This window comes from Amblyraja radiata, chromosome 1 (assembly GCF_010909765.2).
Source record: "Amblyraja radiata isolate CabotCenter1 chromosome 1, sAmbRad1.1.pri, whole genome shotgun sequence".
NCBI classification, from domain to species: Eukaryota; Metazoa; Chordata; class Chondrichthyes; order Rajiformes; family Rajidae; genus Amblyraja; species Amblyraja radiata.
The window spans coordinates 126,275,062-126,299,284 of NC_045956.1; the positions used below are offsets into that span (position 1 = coordinate 126,275,062).

The 24,223-nt window shown below is 45.0% G+C and overlaps 1 protein-coding gene across 1 annotated transcript in view; it reads left to right on the forward strand.

Moving 5' to 3' along the window:
* The first annotated feature begins 143 nt into the window (after window positions 1–143).
* cdc20b (cell division cycle 20B) overlaps window positions 144–24,223 on the forward strand; it is a 38,470-nt gene continuing 14,390 nt past the window's right edge. The window contains exons 1-5 of the mRNA XM_033035164.1: window positions 144–742; window positions 7,727–7,857; window positions 8,377–8,458; window positions 15,802–15,879; window positions 16,509–16,631. Of these exons, the coding sequence (XP_032891055.1) occupies window positions 217–742; window positions 7,727–7,857; window positions 8,377–8,458; window positions 15,802–15,879; window positions 16,509–16,631 (940 nt within the window). The 5' untranslated portion in view covers window positions 144–216. The remainder of the gene's footprint in view (window positions 743–7,726; window positions 7,858–8,376; window positions 8,459–15,801; window positions 15,880–16,508; window positions 16,632–24,223) is intronic.

The following is a 24,223-nucleotide window of genomic DNA, read 5'->3' on the forward strand; positions in this document are numbered from 1 at the left end:
CTCCATTTGACCCATACCCCTCTGAACCTTTCCTATCCATGAACCCGCCCAAATGTCTTTTAAATCTTGTTGTACTACCTGCCTCAACTGCCTCCTCTGGTAGCTCATTCCTTTTACCCACCAGTCTGTGTGAAAAGGTAGCCCATCTCCAATGGTACTCTTGCTTTGTTCACTTTTTTTAATGTTGGTTTGCAGGTGGCTGAGAGAGGGAAGCAGATGGCTTCTCAATACAAATCCAGAGCCACTGAGAAAAGGATGAATTGGGAGCTGCCGAGTCCCATTGCCAGTAGCAGCCCAATTGTTACACAGTGGCAACACCTGTGGAGAAGAGAATGCAGAAGTACAGACACATTAACTGGAGCTCCCTTAGTGACTGTAATAGAAGCAGGAGAGAAAACCTGGACTGATACGACATTAACAGTTGAGACTAAAGAATTGGGAAGAACAGAGACAACACCAATAAATGAACATTGTGCTGGAGAGGAAGTGGTGACAATGAAACAGGTAGAAGAAGAGACTTTGTTAGTGGCGGAGAATGGAACTCAAAAAGGGGCAGAGAGTGAAACTGGATCCGTGACCTTTGTTGGGAATGTGGTAAGGACAATAACTGGGTCAGGAACCAATAGTGCACCTAGGATGGAAGCTGCAACACATACAGAGACAGGTGCTAGACGTTTAGCCATTCCTACATCTAGTAATATGGACTTTCAGCCAACTGGTCCAAGGTATTCTAAGTCTCCAGGTATGTGTGCATTTTAATAACAAAATTAATACAGATCTTAATTTTGCTGACAGAGATGGAGGAATTTGCCATTTGGTCCACTGACTGCTGTACTCAGAAATTCTGAAAACATCTCAATACAGATTTTGTCTAATCTGAAATGTCTCTCAGCACGCAGGCCTCACCCAGAGGGCTTATGCCATGTGTAAGCAGGAAAGTTGCAATGGGTTTAATATGTTCACCAATCAATTAAATAAAATAATCCTTACTGAGAGATGCCCCAACTGTATTTCATGTTTTCTCATGCCATAGATGGAGGCCTTTCAACCCATCCAGCCCCTGCTGGTTCTCAAAGCATTTGGTCCCATTCACCCATTTATTTACATGTAACCTATTTTCTCTCGAAATGCTCACCTGATTCTCCTACCATCTACTTATACTGTGGTCATTTACTGTGTACAGCACATCCTTGGAACATGGCTGGGGACTCCAGCACCATGGGGAAATCCACAGAGAAAGAGGGAGAAAGTGAAAGCTGCATACAGACAGCACAGAGTTAAAAATGAACCCAGATGCTGGGGCTGTGAGGAAGCAGCACTGTGCCCCCCCCCCCCCCCCTGCAAGGAAGAAACAAAAAGTGTAAATTAGATTTAGATGACAGATCAAAGCCAAAATGAAGATTGGGAAATATAGGCAACACTTTGGAGAAAGGAGAAAGAGACAGAAATTAACTTTTCCTGGTTTGGGTTAAATATTATGTTTAAATATTTCTTTTTTAAATAGGGCTCACATAATGAAAGCTCACATAGGTAAAATTAATTTGTTAATGCTGAAGAATATCAGTATCAATTATCATATTATATTGAAAGTAGACAAGAATGTTGGAGAAACTCAGCGGGTGAGGCAGCATCTGTGGAGCGAAGGAATGGTTCAAGTTCAAGTTCAAGTGAGTTTATTGTCATGTGTCCCTGTATAGGACAATGAAATTCTTGCTTTGCTTAAGCACACAGAAAATAGTAGGCATTTACTACAAAACAGATAAATGTGTCCATATACCATATAGGTGACTTGTCAGCTGTTTTTGTTTTCATATCATCCGTAAATATTTGTGAAATCTTCATAGACCATAGAAAGGAAATAAGTTAGAAATTTGTATTTAGAATTGACATTGAATTGCGATTTCAGACAGGTAACAGAAGTGCTGTTGCAATTTTTTCTCTGTTCCTAAGGTGTTTACTATTCGTCTTAGGACACCTACTGGCAACTTCTGTCATAATCACCCACAAGTTGTATTGTGGCAGATACGGGGTACTTGACAGAGGTACATGATTTGTGAAGAACAGTATTTCACCAAGGACCAAAGAGAGCAGGGAAATGTGGAAAGTAAGCAAGAAAATAATGACAAGTAGAATCCTCTAGATATTTTATGAAAGGTGATAAACAACATGTCCAAAGCAATAACACATCTCAGATTCACAATCAGTCTCTGATATTTTTCCTCATTTACTTGAAGCCTTTTCTATGATATAATTTACCTATTACATCTGGATACCTGGCAATTACACTATGAAATATTTTCAGAGAGAATTGTTGTTTGACCTAATTTTTAGCGATCATAACTCAGTTGGATAGAGCAGAGGCACAGTAAAGGATTGAGATGGACCAGTAGTAAAAGGTCAGAACTAGGATATTGCTAAATTTACCATTGAGGTATAAAAATAAATTTATGTAAGAATAGGTGACGGCATCTGAACCGGGGAGGGTGAATGTTGAAACCCAATAACTTCCTTATAAAAGTGTCAGGTATGTGGGCACTCCCAAATCTCCACTCCATGGACCCTTGAAGAACATACAGGGCAGGATAAGGAAAGAAAAGGGACACTTGTGACAGATGCAGAGAGTTCAGCATCGTTGAGGCGAATGGAAAGTAGAGAGGTGACTTTATAAAGATAGTACAAAGTAAATTAGGAAGGCTGAGAGAGTGGATTAAATCAAGGGAAATCCTGATATTTTATGTAAATAGAAAAGGAAAAACGAATGTAAAGGATCAAGGAGGTCCCATTAAAGATCACAAAGCTATGATTCTAAATTAATATTTTGTGCAGAAAGTAGGAGAATATATGCATATTGATGTTAGGAGGTAGAATGAGAACTTTTGAATATCATAATCAGAATGGGAGCAAATATTAAGGGGTCTAGCTTCTTTAAAAAATGATAAATTACCAGGGTCTTAAATGAAGCAAGAGAGGCAATTAGATGGATACAGATCACTAGAGCCAGGATGTTTAGGCACTAAAAAACTCTGAAATAGGCAGGCAAAAAGGCATAATAAAATCACAAAAAGGCATGATAAAGGCATTTATTGACAAAAAAAGGCATAAAAAGGCATTTATTTCCACCACCGAAATATGGTTAAAAATAATAATATAAAGGTATACTACATGTCCATGTTTCCATCAACTCTCCCCAGATTTGGTGTAGTATAGATGGTGTTAACAAAGTATTTGGTAATGTCCCATATGGCTGACAGTCCTTGAGATGATATGTCGCCTCCAATCCTCATTATAGACTTCAGCAGCGAAAACCAGTTAATTTCTATTTTCAGCCCTCAGTAGACTGATATAGCAACTACAATCATGAAAATTATGGGACCTTTTCCAGTTCTTAGGTTAGTACCAATTTTAAAAGTAAAGTTTAAAATAATTGCATAAATGTGACTTTTCTAAAACTGTTTCACAATGAAAGAAACTGTACATAATATATATGCTGTTTGTAACCTTGCTTTTCATTCAAAATTATGCCACATTTTAAAGACAAGCGATATGTTGAATTTCATTTTATCGCCAACTGTTTTAAATTATGCAGCAATATTCCAATATTTCTAATGTCTACTATTTATTTACAAAAATTCTTCAAAAATATATTTAGTGAAGCACTAGACTAAGAGCGGTGTGTGGGAGGGGGTGTGTGGGCAGTGTGGTTATGAGGGGAGGGGAGGGGTGTGGGAGGGGAGGGGTGTGGGAGGGGAGGGTTGTGTGGGGGTAAGGGTGGGCGGGAGGGGTGTGGGGGGAGGGGGGAGAGCTTGGAGAAAAGAGGGGGGAAGAGCCATGGGGGAGAGTGCGGTATCACGGGGGAGGGGGACAGGAGCCAGCGAGGAGGACCAGAGGGGAAGGGGTTGGCGGTGTGAAGGGGACTCACAGCGGGTGCTGGTCGCTGGTCGCTTCTCTGGTTGCTTCGCTGGTCATTATCCTCTGGGTCGGGCTGGGTCGGGCCGTTTCCAGTCCCTCTCTCCGAAAATTGTGTCTGGTTGGAGTCCTCCGCCGGCCATTCAGAGCCTCCCGCAGCTGCAGTAAAGACGCAATGGTGCAGGAATGGGCAGACCGTCTCGCGGAGTGACAGTAGAAGGGACCAATCCGCGCGGCGTTGAATGGCAGGAGAGGCAATCGATCTGCGCACGCGCGTTTTTTAAGATTTTTAAACCTCGATAACTCTTAACAGCTTCCATGGTCGGAACGAAACTTGGTGCAAGCGCAACACAGGAGAACGTTGAGTAAGCTGGCGAAAATCGTAGCGATATCGTATACCGTTTTTGCGCAAGTAGAATGACAGCCAAACCGGAAGATAACAAGATCAGAGTTTTAATTATGTATAGATATATGAGACACGTTAATGGGAGCTATGACACTTCAAAATTGTCGTGCAGAAAATTAGAGATGAAGTTGCATGCAACAAAATATGGATCCCAATAGGCGAGACAACCGATGCTGTGGGGAGATATGTTGCCAATGTGGTCATCAGTACAATGGAGGCAGGTCAACCATCAGAGGAGTATTTGTTGACATCAGAAGTATTGGAGAAGTCAAACAACTAATTTTGCTCAGTTGCTTACTCAGTTCACTTGCTGTACTTTGGCCAGAAGGTATAAAACACGAGAATGTACTTCTGTTTGTGACTAAGTTTTATTCCCCAAAATGTTGCATTTGACATGCTTAGCTCAAGGACTTCATAGAATTCCCAAGCACAGACGTGGCTTGTTTCCAAATGTCGATCGTCTAGTTTAAAAAGGCAAGAAAATATTCCTCAAAGTACCGTCACACGGAATCAAGGAAATGGCTCCCGAGATTCCGCTAGCTCCTCAGCCCGTTTTGACTAGGTGGGGTACATGGCTCTCTGCTGTACTCTACTATGCTGCAAAATTTGAAAAGATATAAGAAATCGTCAACTGTTTTGAAGAAGAAGAAGAATCTGCTGCAGTCAGAATTGTCAGTGAAATCATTTTATTGTGCCTATTTGCCTGCCTATTTCAGAGTTTTTTAGTGCCTAAACATCCAGGCTCTACTTATGAACTCATGACACACTCTTATTCCAGGCAGCCAGATTCAGAATCTTGCTCTTTCATGCAATGAGCAAAGAACAGTACAGCACAAGACCTTTCGGCCCACAATGTCTGTGCCCAACATGATAGCAAGACTGTCTCTTATCCACCGGCGCATATTCAATACCCCTCCATTCCCTGCATATTCATATACCTATCCAAAAGGCTCTTAAGTGCCACTATCATATCTGCCACAACCATTAACCCTTGCAGCATGTTCCAGGCACTCTTCTCCCTCTGTGTAAAAAAGAATGCTGCCCTGCACATCTCCTTTAAACATTGCCCCTCTCACCTTAAAGCTTTGTTCTCTATTATTTGATATTTTCCATCCTGGGGAAAAGGATCTGACTGTCTACCCTATCCAGGCCTCTCATAATTTTATATACTTCAATCAGATCTCCCCGCAGTTTCTGACATTCCAGAGAAAACAGTTCAAGTCTATTCAACCTCTCCCTATAGCTAATACCACTAATTCAGGAAACATTCTAGTAATCCTCTTCAGTGCCCTTTCAAAGCTTCCAATTCCTTCCTGTAATGGGGTGATCAGAACGGCAAGAAATATTCCAAATGTGACCTAACCAAACTCTTGTAAAGTTGCAGGTAGATACAAAATGCTGGAGTAACTCAGCGGGATGGGCAGCATCTCTGGAGTGAAGGAATGGGTGATGTTTCGGGTCGAGACACTTCTTCAGACTCATTTTGTAAAGTTGCTTCATGACATAATTGCACCTTGTCTGTAATTTTCCTTAACCTATTCACCAACCTGAGATACACATGCAAGGTACACAAAATTGCTGGAGGAACTCAGCGGGTGCAGCAGCATCTATGGAGCGAAGGAAATAGGCGACGTTTCGGGCCGAAACCCTTCTTCAGACTGATGGGGGGTGGGGAAAGAAAGAAGGAAAAAGGGAGGAGGAGGAGCCCGAGGGCGGGCGGATGGGAGGGTGGGAGGAGACAGCTAGAGGGTGAAGGAAGGGGAGGGGACAGCACAGGCTAGCCAAATTGGGGGAATTCAATGTTGATGCCATAAGGGCGCAAGGACCCCAGACGGAATATGAGGTGCTGTTCCTCCAATTTCCGCTGTTGCTCACTCTGGCAATGGAGGAGACCCAGGACAGAGAGGTCGGATTGGGAATGGGAGGGGGAGTTGAAGTGCTGAGCCACCGGGAGGTCAGGTAGGTTAAGGCGGACTGAGCGAGGTGTTCGGCGAAACGGTCGCCCAACCTACGCTTGGTCTCACCGATGTAAATTAGCTGACATCTAGAGCAGCGGATGCAGTAGATGAGGTTGGAGGAGATACAGGTGAACCTTTGTCGCACCTGGAACGACTGCTTGGGACCTTGAATGGAGTCGAGGGGGGAGGTGAAGGGACAGGTGTTGCATTTCTTGCGGTTGCAACGGAAAGTGCCCGGGGAGGGGGTGGTGCGGGAGGGAAGGGAAGGGAAGAATTGACGAGGGAGTTGCGGGGGGAGCGGTCTTTGCGGAAGGCAGACATGGGGGGAGATGGGAAGATGTGGCGAGTGGTGGGGTCACGTTGGAGGTGGCGGAAATGGCGGAGGATTGTGCATTGCTACGTAATACTATTAGTTCATGTTCACTAGGAACAATTGAGACTCGTATAGTATCAGACAGGTGGACTTTCATCCCATTCATCCCAGCTGGATTTAATTTGAATCTCAGAGTGTGTCACTGAAGAACTCTGTCTTTCCTAAACCGTATTTTTCAGATCATTATTCAATAAAATTGACATATGAAATGGCTAAAGACATTTTAAAGGTAGACAAAAGTGCTGGAGAAACTCAGCAGGTGTGGCAGCATCTATGGAGCGATGGAAATAGGCAACGTTTCCGGCCGAAACCCTTCTTCAGACTAATGTAGGGTGGGTGGAATGAAGAAAGGAGAAAGGAAGAGGAGGAGCCAGAGGGCTGAGGGAGAGCTGAGAAGGGGAGGAGACAGCAAGGGCTACCGGAAATTGGAGAAGTCAATGTTCATGCCGCTAGGGTGCAAACTGCCCAAGCGGAATATGAGGTGCTGCTCCTCTAATTTCTGGTGGTGCTCACTCTGGCCATGGAGGAGGCCCAGGACAGAAAGGTTGGATTAGGAATGGGAGCGGGAGTTGAAGTGCTGAGCCACAGGGAGATCAGGTTGGTTAATGCGGACCGAGCGGAGGTGTTCGGCGAAACGATCGCCGAGTCTACTCTTGGTCTCACCGATGTAGATCAGCTGACATCTAGAGCAGTGGATGCAATAGATGAGGTTGGTGGAGGTGCAGGTGAACCTCTGTCGCACCTGGAACGACTGCTTGGGTCCTTGAATGGAGTCGAGGGGGGAGGTAAAGCGACAAGTGGTTGCAAGGGAAAGTGCCCGGGGAGGGGGTGGGAAAGGTGGGAAGGGAAGAATTGATCAGGGATTTGACATTTTAAACTTTATTTATGCACCATACACCAGATATCATTCTCTGCTAGTCATTATACGTAAATGTTTCAAAGCTTTGCCAGTTAAAGCTTTGCCATGATCATATTAAATGGCGGTGCAGGCTCGAAGGGCCGAATGGCCTACTCCTGCACTTATTTTCTATGTTTCTATGTTTCTATGTTTCTAACTCTTTGTTTTCTTGATCAAAATAACAGAGACTGCAAACAGGAAGAGGCCATCCGCTAAAGCTTTCAGTGATTACTGCTTCCCTAACCATAAGCAATCACATCGAAACACTGCTCACTTTTTAAACATTCTGAAAGAAAGATATCTTGTAACAAAACAGGTAGGCAAACACAGCATGTTTAAATTTAGCATTGCCTGATCAATAACGTGACATATTTTAGCAAATGTCTATCTTCTACTTTAATTCAGGCAGTATATTTTTTCCAACAAACTCTAATAGCTCATGAAAAGAGCAGTTACTGCTCTGGAACATAATGTGTTTTCCTTTTGGGATACATTTTACGGTCATCATGGAAATTGAAAAACAAAATTGCTGTGAACTGTGATTAATTTATTGCAGCAAGCTCTTCATCCAAGTCATGGATTACCTGCACAGGCTATGTACAGAGCTCTGGAACACAAGGCATAACTTATTGGGATCCTGATGCTGAAGTCAGTGTACTCAATTTGTGGCTTTTCTATTGATTACAATTTCAGAAGGGATTGAAACAAAGGAGATATTTGATGCCGGCAAGATGTTTTTATTCCCTTGGCCCACAATTCTCTTGGCTATTGTGCATGCACTATCGGTGTCATATTGCTGAATTTGTTCAACATTGTCCAACATATTTTTAAATAGAAATCCCCGAGAGCAATTCCTTCCAGCCTGAGCAAAACCAGAATTGTGACTATCAATGGAAAATACAGTCAGACCTGCAAAGGTAAAGTGATGCTGCTATTTATCTTTCATCTGCCATAGTGTAAAATGTGTATTGTAACATGTTGTCCAGATGTGCATCAGTCCTGCAGGTGTTTATAGCAACTCACTGGCTGTGGGAGAATTTCATATTTGACAATTAATAGCTGTAAAACGTAACATCATAGTTGTGTAGTTAACGGATTATTATTTTTTACCTTCAATCCTTTTTTTTCGGTGTTTTTATCTCCTGCGCACTATAGGCTTTGTTTCAATTTAGATTAGGATTAGAGGTGGAAGCAAGCAGGTCCTGACCAGTCCATTGGTCAAAAAAATCAGTATAAATGGGTAAAACATTTACTGACATAACCATACCAACAGGAAATTGTAGTTAAGCCGGAGATACAAGAAACTGCGGATGCTGGAATCTTGAGCAAAAAACAAAGTGGTGGAGGAACTCAGTGGATCAAGCAGTATCTGTGGAAGGAACGGACAGATGATGATTTGGATCAGTACCATTCTTCAGACTGACAGAGTAGGTGGCAGCCAACTGGAAAAGAGAGATGGGGTGGGGCAAAACCTGGCATATGATATGTGAATACAGGTGGGGGAGGGGTGAGTAGCATATGGGTGGAATAAGTGACAAAGGCTTGAGGTGAAAAGGAGACAAAAAATGTATCAAAGAAAGAAAGAAGAGAAAGAATGAGTTGGAATGAGAGGGAGGGATATGGGTGGAAAGGGACAGAGGGGAAGAGAAAGTGGGGATAAAAGAAAATATGGATCTTGGGAAGATCCATGTATGGGTGGGGAAAAAAGAGGAGCAGGTTGACAGGGGTGATGGAATGGTGGGAGAAATGGGCACATCCTGGATTTGGGAAACTGCATTCAGACAGGGCTCTAGAGGAATATAAAGGAAACAAGAAAGAAGGGCTAAAATGGGTCATAAAATATCTTCAGCAATTAGGATTAAAAAGAATCCCAAGGCATATTGGCACATTAGGAGCGAGGAAATGATAGGTCCTCTCAAGGACATAGGATGGGATTTATGTGTGGAGCCAGAGGAGATGGGTGAGATCCTTAGTGAGTACTTTGCTTCAGTATTCATTTAGGAGAAGGGCATGCACGATTGTGAGACGAGGGAGGGTTGTGTTGATATTCCAGGGCACGCCAACACTAAGAAGGAGGAGGTGTTATGAAAGTCGTATTTTGCCCACTAGAGGGCAGAGGAAACCCTGAAGAAGAATAATTTGTTAAAACAAGTCAGTGTAAGAAAGGCAATGTTATGGTGGTCAGGGGATATTTCAATATGCAGGTAGAGCGGGAAATCAGGTTGGTACTGGAACCCACAAGAGGGAATTTGTAGAGTGGCGCCGACATGGTTTATTAGAGATGCTTGTAGTGGAGCCTACCAGGGAAAAGGCAATTCTGGGTTTAATGTTGTGTAATGAACTGGATTTGAGAAAGGAGCTCAAGGTAAAGAAACTACTAGGAGGTAGCTAGTATTATAAGTAGGTCCACAAAAAAGCTGGAGAAACTCAGCGGGTGTAGCAGCATCTATGGAGCGAAGGAAATAGGCAACGTTTTGGGCCGAAACCCTTCTTCAGACATTATATTTCTAAATACTTATTATATAATACTTCTTAATACTTATTATATAATACTTCTTAATACTTATTATATAATAGTTTTTAATACTTATTATATAATACACAGTATTATAAGATTCAACCTGCAATTTGAGAGGGAGAAGATGAAATTGGATGTGTCGGTATTACAGCTATACAAAGAGGACGACAGAGGCAGAGGGAGGAGTTGACCAAAGTTGACTGGAAAGGGACCCCAGCAGGACTGATGGTAGAACAGCAATGGCAGAAATTTCTGGGAATAATTTAGAAAATGCAGGATCTTTTCATTCCAAAGAGGAAGATAGATTCCAGGGAGAGAATGAGGCAACCGTGGCTGACCAGGGAAGTTAAGAACAGCATAAATCTAAAAGAGAAGGCATATAAAGGCAAAGATCTTTTATTGTCATGTGTACCAATTAAGGCACAGTGATATGCAAATTACCATACATCCATATGAAAAAAAAGCAACAAGACACACAACTACATAAGTTAACATAAACTGCCACCACAGCGAATACCCCACATTCTTCACTGTGATGGAAGGCAAAGAAGTCCAATCTTCTTCCTCTTTATTCTCCCACGGTCAAGGCTGTTGAACCATCCGTCGGGGCGATGGCCACAGCCGGTGGTCGAAGCCGCCGCATCGGGGCGATCAAAACTCCCGCGTCAGGGCGGTTGAAACTCCCGAGGCTTGGAGTTCCCGATGTCAGTCTCTGACCAGAGACCACGGCTTCCGTGATGTAAATTCCGCAAGCACCCACGGTTGCAGCTCCGAGGTCAATCCCTGGCAAAGGGATCGCGGGCTCCGTGATGTGAATGTCCCGTAGGCTCCCCGCGATGGAGCTCTCAAAATCGGTCTCCAGCAAAGCTGCCAACTCCTCGATGTTAGGCCACAGTGCGGACGGAGATACGATACGGAAACAAATCGCATCTCCGTCGAGGTAAGAGATTAGAAAAAGTTTCCCCCAACTCCCCCCCTCATCCCCCACATAAAACAAGCTAAAGAACACAACAAACATACATTTAACACATATAATATTGCAAAGATTAGTGGGAAGCCAGGGGATTGGAAACTTTTTAAAGAGCAGCAGAAGGTAACTAGAGCATCTTAGAGAGCACCATAGAGTGATACAGTGTGGAAACAGGCCCATGGCTCAACCTGTCCACACGGGCCAACAATGTCCCAGCTACACTAGACCCACCTGCCAGCATTTGGTTCATATCCCTCCAAAACTGTCCTATCCATGTAATCCAACTAAAAAGGCAATATGGTGAGAAAAGATGAAATTACAAAGGTAAGCTAGTCAATAATATAAAAGATGATAGCAAGAGTATTTTCAGATATATAAAGAGTAAGAACGAGGCAGGAGTGGACGTTAGAATGCTGGAAAATGATACGGGGATGTGATAATGGGGAATAAAGAAATGGCAGAGGAATTTAATAACTTTTTTGCATCAGTCTTCACAGTGGAAGATACCAGCATTGTGCCTGAAGTTCAAGTGAGTCAGGGGGTGGAGGTTAGTGGAGTGGCTATTACTAAAGAGAATGTGCTTAGGAAACTGAAACGTCTGAAGGTGGATAAGTCACCCTAACCGGACGGACTGCACCCCATGGTTCTGAAAGACGTGGCTTTAGAGATTGTGGAGTTTAGTGTAGTTTAATATTGTCACGTGTTCCGAGGTACAGTGAAAAGCTTTTGTTACGTGCTATCCAGTCAGTAGATTACAATTGAGCTATTTACAGTGTATAGATACATAATAAGGGAATAATGTTTAGCGCAAGGTTAAGCCAGCAAAGTCCGATCAAGGGTAGTCCAAGGGTCATCAAAGACGTGGATAGTAGCTCAGCACAGGTCTCTGGTCATGGTAGGTTGATTCAATTGCCTGATAACAGCTGGGAAGAAACTGTCCCTGAATCTGGAGGTGTGCTTTTTCACACTTCTATAACTTTTGCCTGATGGGAGAGGGGAGATGAAGAAGTAGCCAGGGTGCGACTCATCCTTGATTATGCTGCTGGCCCTGCCAAGGCAGCGTGAGGTATAAATGGAGTGAATAGAAGGGAGGTTGGTTTGCATGACGGTCTGGGCTGCATCCACAATTTGCTGCAATTTCTTGCAGTCTTGGATGGAAATGTTCCCAAACCAAGCATCGTGATAAAATGCTTTCTATGGTGCATCTGCAGAAGTTAGTGAGAGTTATTGGGGTAATTTTTCAAGAATCACTAGTCAGGATTGGTTCCAGATGATTGAAAAATTGCAAATATTACCAAAGCAGAGGAGTGGACCAGTTAGCCTGACTTCAGTGGTTGGTAAGGTTTTAGTCCATTATAAAGGATGAGGTTACGGAGTACTTAGAAGTTCATGATAAAATAGGCCAAAGTCAGCATGGGTTTGTGAAGGGGAGATCTTGCCTGATGAATCTGCTGGACTTCCTTGAGGAAGCACACAGCAGGACAGACAAAGGAGAGTCAGTGGACATCGTTTTTACCTAGATTTTCAGAAAGCCTTTGATAATGTGCACATGTGAGGCTGCTAAAGAAGATGAGAGCCCATGGTATTAAAGGGAAGATACTAGCATGCATAGCACGTTAGCTGAATGGCAGAAGGCAAAGAGTTTGACCGCACTGGGCCTGTACTCGCTGGAGTTTAGAAGAATGAGGGGGGACCTCATTGAAACTTACAAAATAGTGAAAGGCCTGGATAGATTGGATGTGGAGAGGATGTTTTCACTAGTGGGAGAGTTTAGGACCAGAGACCACAGCCTCAGAATTAATAGATGTTCCTTTAGAAACAGAGATGAGGAGGAATTTCTTTAGTCAGAGAGTGGTGAATCTGTGAAATTCATTGCCACAGAAGGCTGTGGAGGCCAAGTCAATTGATATTTTTAAGGTCCTGATAGATCGATTCTTGATTAGTATGGGTGTCAGGGGTTATTGTGAGCAGCCAGGAGAATGGGGTTAGGAGGGAGAGATAGATCAGCCATGATTGCATGGTGGAGTAGACTTGATGGCCAAATGGCCTAATTCTGTTCCTATCATTTATGAACTTAAAATAAAGTACAACATGTCTGCCTGAGGAGAGTCAGTGATGGAACTCTCAGGCAAAAATGACAAATTTGGTCCAATGGCCACTAGGTGGCAATAAGACATAATTAAAATCTAATGAGTTTATGGAGATACATTTAAATGTAGACAGAAGAAATCTCACTGGGAAAAAAAATCGGTAGAAATATGACAATAGAATGGCAATTAATCTGCAACATAGATTCCATGTTTTTGTTAGCTTTTTGTATGTCAGTAGATATAAAACATTTTTTGTATCAAATCTTCTTATCGAGTCCACATCACAAGATTAGAAATAGTTCAGCCAGAGTTGAACACACTTCTCCCCATCTGCATATCATTGGGTCTTGTGCTTCTTGTGCTTCTTGTGCTTCTTGCGCTTCTTGTGGTGGAAAGATTGGTGGAAACAGGGTTGTGACGTGAATGCTCTTTCCTTGACCCCTCTATCAAATAATGAGTCAGAGGGCAGTTTGAAATGTGAAAAAAGTATCAATGATCTTTCAGAAGTTCTTGAGCTCAATAGAAAGTACATTTTGCACTACTGTTTGTTATCATGTGTCATAGTGAAGAGTTTGCTTGATCACGTCAGATAGATTTAGTTTCTATTTTAGCACTAATAAATAAAACATAATTGCAACTTAATGTAATATTTAATTTACGCACTTCCTCTAAAACAGTCTCCACAGAGTCGAGAATTCAACACCCAGTGTAAGAGACCTCCTCATCTTGGTCCTAAATGGCCTACCCCTTATTCTGCGACTGTGACTCCTGGTTGCTTACTGTCTGATAATCAATATTGACGAGATTGCTGAAATTTTACAATAAAAACAGTAAATGCTGGAAATACTCAGCTGGTCGTGTCGCATCTGTTGGATGGTTAATGTTTTTGGCTGAAAACCTTTCATCAGAAGATTGAACAAGGCGATGAAGCTCATTAAGCAGCAGGAAGGGTGGGGAGGAGGAGGCTGGAGTGGAGTGATACCTCTAATATGGTAAAACCAGCTTGATCATAGGGATAAACTGTAAAACAGAATGTTTGGTTAGCATGTGGATGGGAGCAGTTAGAGAGAGAACAACAAAAGAATGAAGCAGAGAGAGTGATATATTGGGCAGGTCAGGTAGGTCATGCCCTCCGATCTCAGAAAGGGAAAAGAAAAAGAGGAAAAAATGCTGATGTAATATCAGACGTGGATGACTGATACAGACTGAGAACTCAGGCCACCTGAAGTTGTAGAATTCATTATTGAGTCCAGAAGTCTGCCCTGATAGAAGTTGAGGCGTTGTTTCTCAAACTTTTCAGATCCTTTTCCTTTATTGGATCTGTCTCCATCTCACGGGACAGGCCAGCTACAATTATTAGGCTACTAACTTCCACAACTATCTCTATTACCTTTTGTCCCACCTTGCCTCCTGTAAGAATTTTATTCCACTCTCCCAGTTCCTTTACCTCTGTTATTTTTTTTAGTTTAGAGATACAGCATGGAAAAAGGCCCTTCGGCCCATCGAGTCCACTTTGAGCATTGATCGCCCTTTCACACTAGTTCTATGTTATTCTACTTGCACATCTTTGAGATGGAGAGGAAACTGGAGCACCTGGAGGAAACCAACGTGGTCACAGGGAGAACATGCAAAATCAATACATGGCCAGCACCCATGGTCAGGATTGAACCCGGGTCTCTGATGCTGTGAGACTGTGCCACTGTGCCCTGATATTTGCTTTGATAATGAGACTTTCCATACAGATGTCTCTGAAATGTTTCCCTTCTTCCCGTATTTTCCTCTACTATTGTTAACAAAGCCCTTGACTGCATCTCATCTATGTCTAGTGCCAATGCTCCATGCCCTCTCCTCTCGGACTGACCGAGGATAGAGTTCCCGTGGTCCTCACCTTCTACCCCACCAGTCTTTGCATTCAATAGATCATTCTCCACAATTTCTGCTGTCAGACATTACTGCCCCTCCCTCCCCTTCTAACATTTCACAGGGACTGTTCCCTTCATAACACCTTGGTCCACTGTGTAGGAAAGAACTGCAGATGCTGGTTTAAATAGAAGGCAGACACAAAATGCTGGAGTAACTCAGCGGGACAGGCAGTATCTCTGGAGAGAAGGAAAGGGTGACGTTTTGGGTCGAGACCCTTCTCCAGACTGAAGAAGGGTCTCAACCCGAAACATCACCCATTCCTTCTCTCCAGAGATGCTGCCTGTCCCGTTGAGTTACTCCAGCAATTTGCGTTTATCTTGGTCCACTCTTCCATTTCCACCAACCATTCCCTTTGTTATGGCACTTTCCCTTGCAAATGCAGTCGATGCAACACTTGTCCTTCCACATTTTCCTTTCGCACCATCATGGGACCCAAACGGTCTTCCCAGGTGAGGGAACTATTCACTTGCATTTCTATTTTTTAAATTTTTTTATTCTTTTATTAAAAGCATATGTACAAATGGTAATAAACGACAAATTGGTTACAGAGTTCTTACATAGCTTCAATTTTTAAAGTTTTTTTTAAAGAAAAGAAATAAAGAAAGAAAGAGATAAGAGAAACTATTGACTAATAAAAAGAAAGAAAACAAGAAAGAAAGGAGATTACAAATATAAAGATTATGGAGATAGATCCAGGAGATGTTGAGTATAGTTGTTCATCCAAACTTGCATTTCTATTAATCTCGTTTTTTGCAATAGGTGTTTTCAATGTGATCTACATTGGAGAAACTGAATGCATATTGGCTGATCACTGCTTGGAGGACCTGTGTTCAATCAGTAAGGGCAACCCTGAGCTTCCTGTTACCTCCACTTTATTTCTCCATCCCGCTCCCACTCTGACCCATCAGTCCATGGAGTCCAGAAGTCGAGGAGCAGCACCTCATCGTCTGTCCGGGCACATTGCAGCCATTTGGATTTAAGATTGGATTCTACAACTTCTGTGAATCTGATTTCTCTATCTGTAGAGGTTGCCCATCAGTGATATTGAATCAGCCTTATCTTTCCTTTTTTTCACTTTATTTTACTGCTGGTCTTCCTTCGCTGCATTAATGTCCAGTTGTTGATAAGCATAAAATAACAAGTTAAGAAAACAAACATTAGGTGCTTTAAGTTTCATGGGGATATATACGTGCTTGGTTGCTGGTACTAAATGCATGCAGAATTGATGGTCCACTGTTTGACATTCATTTCTGTAAAACTAAGAGTGTCCAAAAACGTATTGATCTGAGCCTAGAATGTACTCAGTGTCTGAGCATTTATAGGCCTCTATCTCAGAAATCAGATATTTACTACTGTGCTCATTTGGACCAATTATTGATCAATAATTCTGACTAAATTAGACCCCTGCTCAGGAAGAATTGGCAAGCTTTACTAATATTGTCAAAGTACCATGTTCTTTTTGTCAGCTCGCAGGAACAATCTCGGTGATGTTTCTCTGCATGTGAAACAGGCTGGCACAATAAAGGAAAGGTGCATATCTTTAATCCCCATGAAAGTCTTAGATGCTCCAGGATTGAAGGATGATTATTGTAAGTATCCTTTTCCTTTTCTTGAATTTATATTTATTTTATTAAAGTTGTGTTTAAAACAAATATTCTGATTTTGATTGCTTCAAAAATCAACTCCTATTTGAAATGAATTTTGTGCATCGTGAGCTTAAGGACTAAATTGAAGTATTGGAAATACCTATCCGAGGAAAAAGAGTCTGACTGTCCACCTTATCCATGCGATCATAATTTTATAAACCTCCATAAGGTCAAACAGGCTCCCTATCCAGTCTATCCCAACCTATCCAGTCTCCTCGAATAACTCAAGCCCTCACAATATTCCAGATGGGTCTCACCAATGTCTTATACAGTTGTAACATGGTATCTCAACTTCTGCACTCAGTTCCCCATCAGTGATGGAAAGCATCCCATACACTTTCATCACCACCTTGTCTAACTGTGTCGCCACTATCAGGAAAATATTTAGAGTCATAGTCATAGAGTCATTCAGCATGGAACCAGGCCCTACAGCCTAACTTGCCCACACCGGCCAACATGTCCCAGCTACTCTAGTCCTACCTGCCCGCATTTGGCCCATATCCCTCCAAACCTGTTCTATCCATGTACCTGTCTAACTGTTTCTAAATTTTAAGAAATCCCTATCCCTATCCCCATCCCCATTTACATGTACCTCAAGATCTCTCTATTCCACAACAAGCTTCAGGGCCCTATCATTCATTGTGTATGCCCTGCCCCTGCTTAACATCCCAAAAGTAAGTAAGTAAGTTTATTGGCCAAGTATTCACATACAAGGAATTTGCCTTGGTGCTCCGCCCACAAGTAACAACATGACATACAGTGGCAGTTACGAATGACTCAGAAACACTAAACATTAATAATAATAAAACATTAATGATAAAACACCATTGATCAAGCATGTGAACCAACAAAATACCAGATCAAAAGAAGGCTGTTGAGTAGAACAACTACTCATAGATAAAAACTTTTTATGTCTGGCTGTGGCAGCGTTGACAATCCGGAGTCGTCTTCCAGAGGGAAGTGATTCAAAGAGTTTGTGGCCAGGGTGAGAGGGGTCAGAGATGATCTTGCCCGCTCACTTCCTGGCCCTTGCAGTGTACAGTTCATCATTGGAGGGAAGGTTGCAGCCAATAACCTTCTCTGCTGATCGGACGATTTGCTGCAGCCTCCAGGTGTCGTGCTTGGTGGCTGAGCCAAACCAGACCACGATGGAGAAGGTGAGAACAGACTCTATGATGGCCGTATAGAATTGGACCATCATTGTCTGTGGCAGATTGTGCTTCCTCAGCTGCCGCAGGAAGTACATCCTCTATTGTGCCTTTTTGACTGTGGAGTCGATGGTAGCCCCCCACTTAAGGTCCTTGGAGATGATGGTTCCCAGGAACTTAAAAGACTCCACAGATGTGACTGTGGTGTTGTTGATGGTGAGTGGGATGAGGGGAGGGGGAGCTCTCCCAAAGTCTACAATCAATTCCATTGTCTTAAGAGCATTGAGCTCTAGGTTGTTGCGATGGCACCAGGATGCCAGCTGTGACACTTCCTGTCTGGAGGCAGATTCCTCCCCATCCGGGATCAGTCCAATCAGGGTTGTGTCATCTGCAAACTTGAGAAGCTTGACAGAGGTATCTGTGGAGGTGCAATCATTGGTGTAGAGAGAATAGAGGAGAGTACGCAGCCTTGCGGTGCTCCTATTCTGAGTGTTTGCGGGTCCGAGATGTGCTTTCCCAGCCTCACATGATGCTTCCTGTCTGCCAGGAGCTGGTGATCCACCGACAGAGGGGTTCAGGCACAGTCAACTCGGAAAGTTTGGAATGTAGTAGCTCTGGCACAATGTTGTTGAATGCAGAGCTAAAATCAACAAATAGGATCCTCGCATAGGTCCCCTGGCGGTCTAGGTGCTGTAGGATGAAGTGCAGGCCCAGGTTGACTGCATCATTCACAGATCTATTGGTCCGATGTGCAAACTTCATAGGATCCAGCAGGGGGATCGTGATATTTTTCAGCTTGGCCAGCACAAGCCTTTCAAGTATCTTCATGACTACAGAGGTCAGTGAGAGGCCTGTAGTCATTAAGCCAAGTAATCCTTGCCTTTTTGGGTACAGGGACAATAGTGGAGACTTCGAAGCAGGCAGGGACAGTACATGTTTGCAGGGACTGGTTAAAAATGTCTGTATAGACCAGTGCCAGCTGTTTGGCACAGAGCATGAGCATAGAGGGAGAAACATTGTCAGGTCCTGGAGATTTCTGGCTTTTCTGTCTTCTGAAAAGCCTCTCCATCTCGTCTATTTTTATTGTCGATATTGGATAAGTAATGTTGTGCAGCACAGAGGGTGTGAGTGATTGGGTGTGAAGTGGTGAGTGGAGGGGAGTGGGTGTAGAAGGGCCCAGTCTTTGCGGACTGAGGTCAGGCTGTGAGTGGGTGTGAAGTGGTGAATGGGAAGGAGAGGGTGCAGGGTCCATTCTTTGTAGACTGAGGTCTGGCTGTGTTGGTTGGGGACAGGGGGGAGGGGGGGGAGGGGGTACCAGGGTCACATTTCTGATTTTCAAACTTGCAGTAAAACTCATTCAGGTCGTTGGTCAGCTGACGATTGTCAAAAGAGCAGGGGGCTTTCCTCTTGTAGCTGGTAATTTCTTGCAAGCCCTTCCAAACTGAAGAAGAGTCACTAGCTTAGAACTTGCTCCTCAACTTCTCAGAGTACCTTTCCTTGGCAGCTCTGATTCATCTTTTCAGCTTGTACTTGGCCTGCATGTAGAGGTCTGCATTCCCGCTCCTGTAGGTCTGCTCTTTAGACCGTCGGAGCTGTCTAAGTTCTGCAGTGAACCAGGGCTTGTTGCTGTTGAACCATGTCCAGGTCTTAGTTGGAATGCAATCACTTAAAATGCATCACTTTGCACTTGTTTGAGTTAAATTTCATCTGCCATTCTTTTGTCCACTTTCCCTGTTGATTTAGATCCTGTTATAACTTACATACAACAGGACTGCATCGGAAAAGGCTTTTTGGCCCACAATGACTGTGCTGACATGATGGAAATTAATCTAACTCCGTCTGCTTGCACATGGTCCATATCCCGCCATTCCCTGAAAGTTCATGAGCCTATCTAAATACCTCGTAACGGTCACTATCTTGACTGCTTCCACAACCTATCCTTGGCAGCATGTTCAAGGCACTTAGCATATTTTCTATAAAATAATTTGCTTTACACATCTCCTTTAAACATCTCCCCCTCATTTTAAGCTATGCGCTCTAGTATTTGACTTTTCTACTCTGGAAAAAAGACTACCTTATCTGCCTCTCAGAATTTTTTAAACTTCCATCATGTCTCCCCTTCATCTTTGAAGCTTTAGGAAAAAACAATATATCTTTTTCCAAGTTTGTGGATGACACAAAGCTGGGTGGCGGTGTGAGCTGCGAGGAGGATGCTATGAGGCTGCAGGGTGAATTGGATAGGTTGGGTGAGTGGGCAGATGCATGGTAGATGCAGTATAATGTGGATAAATGTGAGGTTATCCACTTTTGTGGCAAGCACAGGAAGGCAGATTATTATCTGAAAGGTGTCAGATTAGGAAATGGGGAGGTGCAACGAGACCTGGGTGTCCTTGTGCATCAGTCAAAGTAAGCATGCAGGTACAGCAGGCCGTGAAGAAAGCTAATAGCATGTTGACCTTCATTGTGAGAGGATTTGAATTTAATGATCAAGGAGGTCCTACTGCAGTTGTATAGGGCCCAGATGAGTCTGCACCTGGAGTATTGTGTGCACTTTTGGTCTCCTAAATTGTGGAAGGACATTATTGCTATTGAGGGAATGCAGCGTAGGTTCACCAGGCTAATTCCCGGGATGGCAGGACTAACATATAATGAAAGAATGGATCGACTGGGCTTGTATTCACTGGAATTTAGAAGGATGAGAGGATATCTTATAGAAACATATAAAATTCTTAAAGGATTGGAGAGGCTAGATGCAGGAAAAATGTTCCTGATGTTAGGGGAGTCCAGAACCAGGGGTCACAGGCCATTTAGGACTGAGATGAGGAAAAACCTTTTCATTTAGAGAGTTGTGAATCTGAGGAATTCTCTGCCTCTTAGGGCAACGGAGGCCAATTCACTGGATGTTTTCAAGAGAGAATTACATTTAACTCTTAGGGCTAAAGGGATCAAGGGATATGGGGAAATAGCAGGAACGGGGTACTGATTTTAGATGATCAGCCTTGATCACATTGAATGGTGGTGCTGGCTCAAAGGGCCGAAATGCACCTATTTTCTATATTTCTATGCTCCAACCACTCTGTACAGCTAGTACTCACTAACCAGGCAGCATCCTGGTGATCTGCACATTCTCCAAAGTGTCCTGTAGTGCCGTAACCAGGACTGCACACAATACCAAGCCTGTAGCCCAGGTTTTATATAGCTGCTACATAACATCCTGACTTTTATACTCAATACCCCAACTGTTCCCACATTTATTGTATACTTTCCTCTTACATTTAACTTCAGACCTGTCTCGATTAAACTCCATCTGCAAAGTCCAAGGTAGATAACATTAATCATGTTAACATTCATGTTAACCTATCCTAACCTTCATTGTGAGAGGATTTGAATTTAATGATCAAGGAGGTCCTACTGCAGTTGTATAGGGCCCAGATGAGTCTGCACCTGGAGTATTGTGTGCACTTTTGGTCTCCTAAATTGTGGAAGGACATTAAGTAGATAAAAAGTCCAAGGTAGATAACATTCAACATCACCGCCGGACCCGACCTACCCGGCACCGCCGCCGGACTGGGGCTCCCCCAACATGGCCGCCGCACCGCACCCGACTCATCTCGCCGCCGCCCCACCGCTATGGCCGCCCCGCCGACTATCCACCCACCGGGACCTCCCACGCATCGTCCGCGGACCCCGACTCAACTGCCACTGGACTCCCACCATCGGGTCCGCTGACCCGCGCCACTCCACCCCCCTCCAGCAACCCACAGCCGTCGCCTTACCTGGAGCCTGGACTCTGCACTGGGCCTGAAGCCTCCACGCTGCTCACTCCCACTCTCCTGGGCTTAACTCCAACTGGGTCCTAGTGCCCGTCTGCCCAGCCTTGCTAACCTCAGTGGCTGTTCCACTGACTCTCCCCCATCCCCCTCCAACTATGTCACCCCCGCTCTTCCCCACCCACATTACAGCCCTCTCTCCCCCCCACCCCCTGACCACCCACAACCCCCCCCCTACACATCGCCCTGTCCCCAGTCCACCCACCTGCCTTCCTCTGGCCCCAACTCCCATCCCTGCCGGGTGTTCACCATCCCCCCCGACCTCCCCCTCTCCCACACTGAACGGTCTGTCCTCAGCAGAGGTCTTACCTTTGTCCCCCTCCGTCCCCATCCCAATGAGTTCCGCGCCCACTATGACTTGGAGCGCTTCTACCGTCGCCTCCGCCTCACAGCGCACTTCCATGGGAAGGAGTCCTCGCCCCCCAATGATGACCCTTTTTCCCGTCTCCAACGCACCCCCTCCTCATGGAACCCCTCTCGTAACGTCCTGGCTCTGGAACTCTTTATCCAGAACTGCCGCCGCGACGTCAACCGCCTCAACTTCTCCACTCCCCTGTCTCACTCCACGGCGCGACTCTCGTCAGCAGCGGCCTCTGCAGTCCGTCTGCGTTTTTATTATTTTATGTCTATGTTTTTATGTAGTTTTTGTTATTTTTTTGTTGGGGTATGTGTGTGGGGGGGTGGGGGTGGGGTGGGAGGGAGGGGGTAACTTTTAAATCTCTCCCTGCACGGGAGACCCGACCTTTTCTTTGTCGGGTCTCCGTTGTCGTTGGGGCTGCAACGAGGAGCGGCCTCCAACAGGAAGACCGGGGGCTCTGGTGCCGACTACTCACCTCACCGTCGCGGAGCTGGCCGAGTCCAGAGCGGGTGAAGCGGTGGTGGAGCGCTGCTGCGGCCCGACCTCCGGAGGTTCGGAGGCTGCAACTGCGGGTCTGGCGGACGGCGGCACCGGGAGCCTGCGGGTCCCTGGAGGGAGACCGCTTTTCAGGGCTCCCGCAATGGCGACTTCTCCCGCCCGAGTTGCGGGGTTGAAGAGCTCCTGGAGCGGGGCCTTACATCATCGCCCCGCGCTTCTTGGAATGGCCGCGGGACTCTGCGAGCGCACGCCGGGGGCTCTAACATCAAGAACCCGGTGTGCGACCTTGCATCACCCGGCGTGGCTTTAATGGCCGCGGGACAATTCGCCATCGCCCGCCGGGGGCTTTGACTTTGACTCTGACATCGGGGGGGAGAGTGCAGTGGAGAGATAAGTTTTTTTGGCCTTCCATCACAGCAATGTGATGGATGTTTATGTAAATTATGTTGTGTCTTGGGTCTATTTGTTTGTAATGTATGGCTGCAGAAACGTCATTTCGTTTGGACCTCAAGGGGTCCAAATGACAAATAAATTGTATCGTATCGTATGTATCGTAATCTCTCCCCCCCTGAACGCACTGCCATTGAATCACTCCGCAAAAACCCAGATTGGGTTATCAAACCAGCCGACAAGGGAGGTGCTGTGGTAGTCTGGCGCGTCGATCTCTACAAAGCTGAGGCCACGCACCAACTCTCGGACACCTCCTCCTACTTACCCTTGGACCATGACCCCACTGACGAGCACCAGGCCATCATATCTAGCACCATCACCGACTTCATCAATTCCCACGTCCTGCCCGATCAAGCTTCCAACCTCATCGTTCCCCAGCCCCGCACGGCCCGTTTTTACCTTCTCCCCAAAATCCACAAACCCGGCTCTCCCGGCAGACCCATTGTCTCTGCTTCTTCGTGCCCCACCGAACTCATCTCCACATACCTTGACTCCATACTATCCCCCTTGGTCAAATCCCTTCCCACCTATGTTCTAGACACCTCAGACACTCTCCGCCGCCTCCGCGCATTCCATTCTCTAGGCCCTCACCCCCTCATCTTCACCATGGATGTCCAGTCACTCTACACCTCCATCCCCCACCAGGATGGCCTCAAAGCCCTCCGGTTCTTCCTCGACCAGAGGAGCAACCTATACCCAGCCACTGACACTCTCCTCCGCCTAGCGGAGTTGGTCCTCACCCTCAACAATTTTACGTTTGACTCCTCCCATTTCCTCCAAACACAAGGCGTAGCTATGGGCACATGCATGGGCCCCAGCTACGCATCCTCTTTGTCGGGTACGTTGAACAATCCTTGTTCAATACGTGCCAGGGCCCCATCCCCAACCTCTACCTCCATTACATTGACGACTGCTTTGGGGCCACCTCCTGCACCCACACACAACTGACTGACTTTATCCACTTCACCACCAACTTCCATCCGGCACTCCAATACACCTGGACCACTTCCCTACCATTCCTCGACCTCACCATCTCCATCGCAGGGGACAGACTTCTGACCGACATACACTACAAACCAACTGACTCACATGGCTATCTGGACTACACGTCTTCCCACCCTGCCCCCTGTAAAGACTCCATCCCCTACTCCCAATTCCTCCGCCTACGCCGCATCTGTTCCCAGGATGAGGCGTTCCACACCAGGGCATCGGAAATGTCCTCGTTCCTCAGGGAACGGGGATTCCCCTCCG